Source organism: Oncorhynchus masou, unplaced genomic scaffold (genome assembly GCF_036934945.1).
Source record: "Oncorhynchus masou masou isolate Uvic2021 unplaced genomic scaffold, UVic_Omas_1.1 unplaced_scaffold_978, whole genome shotgun sequence".
Taxonomy (NCBI): domain Eukaryota; kingdom Metazoa; phylum Chordata; class Actinopteri; order Salmoniformes; family Salmonidae; genus Oncorhynchus; species Oncorhynchus masou.
This window is the reverse complement of record NW_027016292.1, coordinates 150,426-161,271: the sequence shown is the minus strand read 5'-3', so window position 1 is coordinate 161,271 and position 10,846 is coordinate 150,426. Positions and strand designations below refer to the sequence as shown.

Here is a 10,846-nt window from a genome sequence, read left to right as displayed (position 1 = left end):
CCTGGCACTGTCATTAGCAACCATGCCGTTCACATGAACCATAATGAGTTACAGTAGCTACCTCGAATCCAGTAAGGAGGAACTGGTCATTCGGATCTATCAATAATTTATTGTAATAAGCCAGGTAATTCTGTTTCTAATAATGGTGCTCTAAAAGGCAAGAATGTAGGATTTAAAAATAACCCCAGCAGCCCAGGGAAGCTGCTGTCTTAACATTTCACCACACCCAGAGGCCAAGCAATAGAACAATGACAATGGCTGCATCTATTGTGTGGTTCGAGGTCATGCATCCATTGATCTTCTAGAAACCAGAATAAACCAGAATCTTGAAAATTCTAAATGTGTATAGACATCTAGGTATATTTAGACTTTTAGATTTCTTGGTGTATTTAGACTTCTAGAATTATTTATACTTCTAGGTATATTTAGACTTCTAGGTGTATTTAGACTTTTAGACTTCTAGGTGTATTTAGACTTTTAGATGTATTTAGACTTCTAGATGCATTTAGACTTCTAGATGTATTTAGACATCTAGATGTATTTAGACTTCTAGGTGTATTTATACTTCTCGGTGTATTTAGACTTCCATCCTAATATGTATATATTTCTTAATTCCATTCTTTTACTTTTTAGATGTGTGTATTGTTTTGGATTGTTAGATATTACTGTTGGAACATAAGCATTTTGCTATACCCGCAATAACATTTGCTAAATATGTATGTGCGACAAATAACATTTTATTTTATTTGAGATGTATTTAGACTTTTAGATGTATTTAGCTTTCTTCACCATATCTGTTATTAAGTGAAAATAAAACACAAAGTAAACCAAATAACATATTTACACATTTATTTACAATATTGTAGATGTTTTTTCTTCATATACATCTCTGAAGTAAACTTTTAACAGACTGGTAACAATGATGACAGAAGGCATAGTCCATTCAAAACAGATATTTTGAGATCGTTACTAAAGAGTAAATATATTATCCACAATAAACATGTAACAAAGGTGTATTAACGTCCTGTGTAACTCCTGAGTGAGTGTGCGCGTTTGTGTGGACGTACATTGCAGTACAAAATACAGATTTTTTTTTTTTTTTTTTTTTTTTTTTACATTTAAAGTATTATGTGATGTCAACAACTAAATGTAATCTTACAATCTCCTGAACACGAGCTAATGTACATGCTGGCATATCCTTCATTCACATCCTCTGTAAGAGTTCATTACTGCAGTGGTTCCCAACCAGTGGTACTGAGACCCATGGGTGTACCTGGTCTATCCACAGGGGTACTTGAGAAGACTCATGAGACCATAGGTTTACTGGTAAAATACACATGAGCAGGTACTCTAGGCAGAGCAAAATTCAGTTGGAGGTACAGTAACCAAAAAATGGTTAGGAACCACTGCATTAGTGCATACTAGACCTTAGGTAGCCTAGTACAGTATGAACAGAATCAGATTAATCCAACATGATCTAAATAAAGTTTGGTTGTATGTGAGTCCTTCATATCAAACCACCTCGTACTTCATATCAAACCACCTCATGTCCTTCATATCAAACCACCTCAAGTCCTTCATATCAAACCACCTCGTCCTTCATATCAAACCACCTCAAGTCCTTCATATCAAACCACCTCAAGTCCTTCATATCAAACCACCTCAAGTCCTTCATATCAAACCACCTCAAGTCCTTCATATCAAACCACCTCATGTCCTTCATATCAAACCACCTCAAGTCCTTCATATCAAACCACCTCATGTCCTTCATATCAAACCACCTCAAGTCCTTCATATCAAACCACCTCAAGTCCTTCATATCAAACCACCTCAAGTCCTTCATATCAAACCACCTCAAGTCCTTCATATCAAACTACCTCAAGTCCTTCATATCAAACCACCTCAAGTCCTTCATGTCAAGAAAACAAACACACAAAAACCAATTTAAACAAATTACAAAATAAGTAATTGACCCTGGCTGGATATATTTGTAACATTAGATACCATGTGCTTTAGGCTGTGTGTGTATGAAATATGAAAACATACTTGAAAATCGATATTGTAGGAGACCTTAACCCACACCTAGTGAAGTGGGATGGTTCCCGTGAGCCCATTTGAGAGGCGTGTACACATGAGAGAGACTTGGTATAGAGAAGTGTGGGGACACTCCTGAAGGAAGGTGGTAATATAGTAACCTTAACCCAGAACTCCTGGCATTAAGGTCTTGGCTTGACAGTTACCGGACCCTGGTTTGAGTCCCGGACGGAGTTACTTCCCGAATTCACTATAAAATGATTATGAAATCATTCTTTACAATTATTTGATACTTCATAACTATTGCGTATCCATGCTTCATTGGCCTCAACATATTGTGAATTAGGTGTAAACCTAATATATTAACCTGGTCATAGGCGCAACTGATGAACATTATGAAAGTTATATCTTAAAAAAATATAATATATTATATTCATATTTCATCATCAATGCTCCATGCTCCATAACAGGTTGCAGTCTGGCAGGTAGAATGACCATGATGTAGCCTGGACTACTTAGCAACAGCAGTCGCAGCAACACTTCCACTGAAGTTGTTATTGTCAGGTATGGTCCCCCGTACTCGTCTGTTCTCCTTAAAACGTCCAGAACGTGAAACTTTGAGATTCCGTCTACAAGTTTTTTCATTGAACATTGGCTCAAACTCTGCATCGTCAAAGGTTTCTGCATCTGGGAATGTTTCGTTTCCCTTTGAGTCCGGGGTAGATTTGGAGGAGATAGGAGACATCTTCTCCCCAGAAGGTTGGGTCTCACCAGATTCTTGGGTTGTTGGAATACTCTTCCTTGTCACAAATGCTCTCCACCAAGGGTATCTCACAGGCGCTGTCATATCTGGACCATTCAGTTTCACCTGCAAGATACATTAGTGTATGTCAATATAGACAAACTGGTATTGAGAAAAAATAATCAATCATGCCATAACAATTATATCAATAATAGAAAATATAGGAAGTCATGTTCATACGTGCTATATGTTTGTGATCAGCTATGATGGATAATATGTCATACACCTGCCATCAACTCACCTGTATGTTTTCAGCCCTCTGGTGTCTCCTTTAGTATCTCCAAGGGGGTTCAACGTGAGGTTAGTCCTCGGCTGAGGACAACATGACCCGCACACAGACCTTCTAAGACCGTGCAGATTCCAAGTTCTTTACAGCTGCATCCACTTGGAAGACTCAATCTACAACATCCAATCAAGGCTTGAATCTACACGAAGGCCAATGTTTTAAGTAGAAAAACCACTGTAAATAACTGAATTCTGATGTATTCCTTGTCACTGAGAGGCAACAAATGTTACAGGTATCGGAATACAGCTGTCTATATCGCCTACAAACAAAACCCCACCCATGCACACCTGATTGGTGCACGTAAAACTGGGAGAAGTTACCTCCCTGGAAGCCTGCAGGAAGAATACCTGACCTGACAGCCAGAGTAACACAGTATCTGAGAACTAGACACACAGAAGAAACAACACATGCAAAGTCCTCCACACCCTTACATTTAGAAACAGGGTGACTAATCATGCTGAGTCCCAAATTGGCACCCTATTCCCTACATAGTGCACTACTGTTGACCACAGTCCTATGGAACCTGTTCAAAAGTAGTGCACTATATAGGGAATAGGGTGCCATTTGAGACACAGTCCATGTGTGTACCCTCAGGTTCAGGGCGTCCACCGTTGTTGCTCTCTTCAGCACCAGCGCTATTGAGCCATCGTTGTCCTATTGAAGGTGTGGTAGAGTACGTGTGTGTTGTCATTGCATTGCACCATGACGCAGACAGTGCTTTGAGCAATTGAATTGTAGCCTATCCTAAACGTACACATAAAAGATTGAGCAAAATGTCATTTTACATCCTTTTAATAAATCAGCATTTGATAAATTACAATCTTAATTGCACCCATCACAAAAATACTTTTAATAAAATGAATTCGTAGAAAGGATTTCAATTATTATCAATAATGGAAAACAGGGAATGTGTAAACTCTGTCGCCATGACGTTGTTTGGAGAAGGCGAGATCCACATCACCTATAGCTGCTCCAGGCAGTTTTATAGTCTGAACATTTACACATCATGTTTCCTGACTTTAGTATGTGTCAAATAGTGGCAGAACACTACGAGGTCGAGTCCTTACCCATACTAGATGTTTGGCAGTCTACGAGTAGCTATTACTGAACAAAAATATAAACGCAACATGTAAAGTGTTGGTTTCATTAGCTGAAATAAGATCCCAGAAATGTTCCATACACACAAAAAGCTTATTTCTCTCAAATGTTGTGCACACATTTATTTACATCCCTGTGAGTATTTTTCCTTTGCCAGGATAATCCAACCACCAGACAGGTGTGGCATATCAAGAAGCTGGTGAAACAGCATGATCATTACACAGGTGCACCTTGTGCTGGGGACTATAAAAGTTCACTCTAAAATGTGCAGTTTTGTCACAACACAATGCCACAGATATCTCAAGTTTTGAGGGAGCGTGCAATTAGCAAGCTGACTGCAGGAATGTCCACCAGAGAATTGAATGTTCATTTCTCTACCATAAGCAGGCATAATTTTAGAGAAAATTTGGCAGTATATCCAACTGGCCTCACAACCACGTGTAACCATGCCAGCCCAGGACCTCCACATCCGGCTTCTTCACCTGCGGGATCGTCAGAGACCATCCACCCGGACAGCTGATAGAACTGAGGAGTCTTTCTGTCTGTAATAAAGCCCATGTGTGGGGAAAAAACTCATTCTGATTGGGCAGGGGAGCACCCATGGGTAGGCCTGGGAGGACATAGGCCCACCCAGTCTTATGAAATCCATAGATAAGGGCTTAATTCAGTTATTGCGACTGATTTCCTTATTTGCACTGTAACTCAGTCAATTCTGTTGAAATTGTTGTATGCTGCGTTAATATTTTTGTTCAGTGTGTGTATATGTATATACATATATTACCCCATGGTATTCCACTAAAGTATGAATATTAATATATATATATTATATTAATTACTTTACCCATTCCATGTGTCAATTTAAACGAATGAGAAGTTTGATTCAAAAGTTCGGTAAACATTTAGGCTCACACACATTTCACCCAAACCATACACTATAACTCAGCCTATTTTTATAGTACCAGCAAACAGTTGCAGATGGAACTTCAACCGTGCCACTCAAAATGTGTTTCTAAGCATTTCCTTACAAGTTTAACCTGCTCTGTTTACCAATTCCTTTAGGGTTTTGTTGTCTTTTGACAATGGAACACATCGCAGATCCTTGACAACCTATCAGTTTCAGGGGGAAAAAAGCACATGATGCTGAAAGCATAAAGAAATCTTCACAAAATAAATTGATCAGCACAGTGCTTCATACATAGACCATCCATCCATATCTCACCCTACAGGATCACACAGTTACTGAGTCATGAGACTCATTGACCAATAATCACAAAACGAACACACTTGAGCAGACAATCACTATACAGACAGACATCAACCAAGAAGAATGTGTTAGTGTGATGATGCTAGATTTATGGAAACATGTTTGTCACAGACACCGGGAAGGGGCAGTTAAATGTGTTGTTTTATAGGGTCAGCCATGGTAGTACAGCGACCCTGGAGCAAATTAGGGTTAAGTGCCTTGCTCAAAAGGCACATTGACTGATTTTTAACCTTGTTGGCAAGGGTATTCAAACAAGCAACCTTTGTTTACTGGCCCAACACTTACCGCTAGGCTACTTGACGCCATGAAAGGTGTGTGAAAATGTTGGAATCAATGGCTTTTTCTAAAATGGCACCCTACTCACTATATAGTGTGCACTACTGTTAACCAGAGCCCTATGGGGCATGTTCAGAAGTAATGAAAATAGGGTGCCATTTGGGATGTATCCAGTACCTTGTTCCTCTTAAGGAGAATATGGCAGGATGTGACAACCTTTGACCTTACTGTAACAAGACATGATGGCTGACTGACGTACCACAGACTCAACTTCAACACTCATGCTTATGGGAGAGAAGTAATGGAAGCTCAAATCTGACCACAATAGAAACATTTGGGAATTTTGACACTTCGTATGATGACAGACATGATGGCTTGAGATTCCTCTGGTATGGAATAAATCAAACATCCTATTCCTGCCCAGCAACAGACAGGGCTCCAGCCCATCCTGCCCAGCAACAGACAGGGCTCCAGCCCATCCTGCCCAGCAACAGACAGGGCTCCAGCCCATCCTGCCCAGCAACAGACAGGGCTCCAGCCCATCCTGCCCAGCAACAGACAGGGCTCCAGCCCATCCTGCCCAGCAACAGACAGGGCTCCAGCCCATCCTGCCCAGCAACAGACAGGGCTCCAGCCCATCCTGCCCAGCAACAGACAGGGCTCCAGCCCATCCTGCCCAGCAACAGACAGGGCTCCAGCCCATCCTGCCCAGCAACAGACAGGGCTCCAGCCCATCCTGCCCAGCAACAGACAGGGCTCCAGTCGTTCAAAACAAGACGTCTTCATGCTCTATCAGGAGCTGTACGATGAGTTTCTGATGCCTCATGTCGTTCAGAGTGGCCAGGGCGTTCTGTTCAGGCGGCTGCATTAACGTCGGACCAAACACAATCCCCAGGTTCTCAGAATTCATGAAATTGTCCTTTTCAAACATGGTGACCCTGTGAGAAAGAGGATTATTATATTAGTCAGAAAGGTGAGAAACAACACATGTGTATGTAAGACTACATCACTGATTCAACCCCATGAAGATCAGATGCAGTGTGTGTTTCATCACTTCTTGAGATGCATCATCAGGTAGCGTAGGGTCTCGTAGTGGGCTGGCGGGAGCTGCAGCAGCCCCTCGTGGATGGCCTCCAGTCTGGTGTCTGGGTTGGGAATTTCTACCAGGAGGAAGTACTACTGTTAGTTACGGTCACCTGATAAATAACCGTGCCACAGACCTGAACATTTTCCTTAGCTCCCCAAGCTAGTGCCTAGCCTTTAGCGCAGTACACAGTCATTGCGCTGGAGACCCAAGGCGCATTGAGCTAATTGTGGGAATAAGTATGGGCGTACGTACTTGCAGCTTGTATGAATGTGGAGTACACGTGGAATGTGATGACTGGAATGGGCAGGTCTCTCAGATAGAGCTTCAGAGCTCCAGCGATGATGTTGATGTCGTTGTACACATTGGCACTGATGTCTGCCTTCTCGCCATCTGCAGAGATGACACACCAGACACATTATGTACCGACCAGACTGCAGTATATTCACTACAATTACCACAATGCAACATAATTGCCCTTTACACCTGACATAACGACATCCAGCAGTCTGATATGGTTTTCCTGTGCTCATGTGCTTTTCATTTGAACCTATGGACTTTCATGTCTCATAACCTTAAACCAGCCCGAAGCCCTGAGGCAAAGGGAATTAAGTTCACACAAACCTCGGTCAAAGGCGAGCCTCACGTCCTCAATGTGTTCTGAGAAGCCAGACACTCTGTAGAGGCCCTCAGACTGCAGACCTGCAAGCAGCAACACAGAGAGTCGGTTATCTCTACTCTCTGTACCCTCTTTCACCCCATGCAGTCTACTAAATAAACTCAACAAGCTCTTTGGATCAACAAAATTATTCAACAAGGGTGGCCTTTATTTCAACCAATGGAGCCTCGAGGCAGATTACAGTACTTTGGGGAAATTACATATTTTGATTAAAATGTTGATTAAGTCTTTTACATACACAGTATTTTAGAAATAACACATCCAGTTGAAATAACCGGTTTGAGAGTAGTTCAACACAGTTCAAATGGACAATTTTCTTTGACTAAATGTAGCAATCTCTACCTGCATTGCTTGCTGTTTGGGGTTTTATGCTGGGTTTCTGTATAAGCACTTTGTGACATCTGCTGATGTAAAAATGGATTTATAAATACATTTGATTGATTGAATTTGATGCTAATTTAAAAGATTGGTTTGCACAGCACTTCATTTAGGAGCCTCCTTGACCCTGGTCCAAGAGAGCCAATACATTTCAGTCATTTAGCAGACGCTTTTATCCAGAGCAACTTACAGTTGTGAGTGTTTACATTAAAGTACTGGTCCCCCGTGGGAATCCAACCCACAACCCTGGCGTTGCTAGTGCCATTCTCTACCAACTGAGCCACACAAGACCATATCACAGACATCCATTTTCACCTTGAAATTTGAATATTCTTTCAGTTTAGCTAACAACATGCAGGGTGCACCTGGCTTTAATGTCACAGAAACATTCTAAAACGGTACCTCGTAGTTCTATCTCCTTGATACACATGTCCACCACCATGGGCCGTGTGGTGTTGTGGGCCTTGACCAGGGTAGTGAGGTCACAGCTGAACACCTTCTTAATCCTGCGCAGGTCTGGCTGACAGTCGCTGGGCACCAGCTTGGAACACTGCTTGTGTACGTTCAGCCCACAGTCTGGAAACCACAGGTCAGAGAGGTGGTCAGTCAGTGTTAAAATACACACACATACAGAAAGGATTGATTCCAATCTTATAATCTGACATGATTATGGTCGACTTCTTCTAAAACAACATGTAACACATTACAGAGGGGTTAGAGATAACAAGTAGTACAGTGATTATCCCAATCTCAGAGAGAAAGCCCAGCCAGCCACGGTAAGACCAGGCTGCTTCAATATGCCATGGTGGGCCACGTCACAGCAGAGGGGCTTGGACAGCTGGGGGTGAGAGAGCAGAGCACCACCTCTCTGTGTGGCATCACTGTCCCGGTCTGGCCTGCACACACACCGTGACGAAGAGAGCAAGCTGCCTCTCTGGGAGATGCCACAGGAATGTAACCTAGGTTGATGTTTCTCGGCCTGCCTGTAAACATACTGTACTTGGGAGGCTCCCTGACTCAATAAGAACATCCAGCTAAATCATTCATCACTGATAGTGGCGTTGTTACGACCAAGAAATACTCAGCATTATTGCTGGTCCGCTGACTGGGGTTCCTTATTCTCAGATACAGACAGATTAAAAATAGAGAAAACACAGAGACTGTCAGACAGAAAAAGATTGAGAAAGAGATAGACAGACAAAGAGATGGGATAGGGAGGAAGAAGACAAGCTAAGCATGCCAGAGGAAGAGAGAGGAAACAGAGAGAGAGAGCAAGAGAGATGGGGATAGGGAGGAAGAGAGAGAGAACAGAGAGAAGAGAGATGAGGACAGGGAGAAAGAGAGAGGAAACAGAGAGAGAGAGATGGGGATAGAGAGGAAGAGAGAGGAAACACAGAGAGAGAGAGATGGGGATAGGGAGGAAGAGAGAGAGAACAGAGAGAAGAGAGATGAGGACAGGGAGAAAGAGAGAGGAAACAGAGAGAGAGAGATGGGGATAGGGAGGAAGAGAGAGAGAACAGAGAGAAGAGAGATGAGGACAGGGAGAAAGAGAGAGGAAACACAGAGAGAGAGAGAGATGGGGATAGGGAGGAAGAGAGAGAGAGAACAGAGAGAAGAGAGATGAGGACAGGGAGAAAGAGAGACAATGAGGATAGAAAGCCAGTCATCAGTTGAGTATCTCTGTGTGTTAGAGGACTGCTTCAGATACAACCAGAAGTACTAAAGAAGTCTCTTCTGATTCCCACTGGGCTGTCTGATGACACCAGCGTTGCCTGGGGCTTATAAGCATGGCTAATATCTGAACAACAACCATCTGTCTACAGAGAAAAACAGCCACGTTAGTCCTCCTTTCAAGCATCCATGTCAGGATTGTATCCAGGCCATAATAGAACCCTGTGTCTATCGCAGAGAGTTTAGGGACTTTCCAAACCTACTTGTCTACTGGTCAACGAGCCTCAATTGTGCTACAGTCTTGCTAAGTTGTAAATGTTTGTAATGTATTTATATTGTGTGTCTGAACCCTATACTTCACTGCACCAGTGAAGTATAGTTAGGCAGGTAGCCTAGTGGTTAGAGTGTTGGGCCAGTAACCCAAAGGTTGCTGGAACGAATCCTTGAGCTGACAGAGGTTAAAAAAAATCTGTCTTTCTGCCCCTGAACAAGGCAGTTAATCCACCGTTCCCCGATAGGCAGTCATTGTAAAGAAGAAATTGTTCTAAAATTTAAAAAAATACAGTGATCTGTTTTTCAGCCAACAAACATTTCAACAAGTTCACTAGGATACAACATTATTGATCAGTATAATCATTAGGTGGTGTTCATAAATACTAGGGTTGCAAAGGGTGGTTCATTTACTGGAAACTTTCAAGTTATCACAAGACATCTAGTGGTGCTTTTGGGGTATTTCAGATTATCACAGGTGTCTGTAATTATCTCTAGCTCTCTGTGTGTCCTTATTACCTGTAAAAATATAAACTAATATTTATTTTACCTTTATTTAACTAGGTAAGTCAGTTAAGAACAAATTCTTATTTTCAATGACGGCCTAGGAACACTGCCTTGTTCAGGGGAAGAACGACAGATTTGTACCTTGTCAGCTCGGGGATTTGAACTTGCAACCTTCCAGTTACTAATCCAATGCTCTAACCACTAGGCTACCTTGCCGCAAACAGAATAACAATGCTGTTGATCCTAAATATAAACCAGCAACTTAGTGAATACCATTGGTACCATATTAGGGTTTCAGTGTGACATACAGTACCGGTCTAAAGTCTGGACACACCTACTGTACTCATTACAAGGTTTTTAGTTTTACTATTTTCTACATTGTAGAATAATAGTGACGACATCAAACTATGAAATACATATGGAATCATGTAGTAACCAAAAAAGTGTTAAATAAATAAAAAAATATTTTGTATTTTATTTGAGATTCTTCAAAGTTT

The 10,846-nt window shown here is 41.8% G+C and overlaps 1 protein-coding gene across 1 annotated transcript in view; it reads right to left on the bottom strand.

The window, feature by feature from the left end:
• Nucleotides 1-3,896: 3,896 nt before the first annotated feature.
• The window catches only part of chn2 (chimerin 2), a 51,578-nt gene continuing 44,628 nt past the window's right edge, over nt 3,897-10,846 (bottom strand). The window contains exons 9-13 of the mRNA XM_064964412.1: nt 8,304-8,477; nt 7,469-7,546; nt 7,100-7,237; nt 6,815-6,920; nt 3,897-6,698 (exon numbers count right to left, since the gene is read on the bottom strand). Coding sequence (XP_064820484.1) covers nt 6,527-6,698; nt 6,815-6,920; nt 7,100-7,237; nt 7,469-7,546; nt 8,304-8,477 — 668 coding nt within the window. The 3' untranslated portion in view covers nt 3,897-6,526. The remainder of the gene's footprint in view (nt 6,699-6,814; nt 6,921-7,099; nt 7,238-7,468; nt 7,547-8,303; nt 8,478-10,846) is intronic.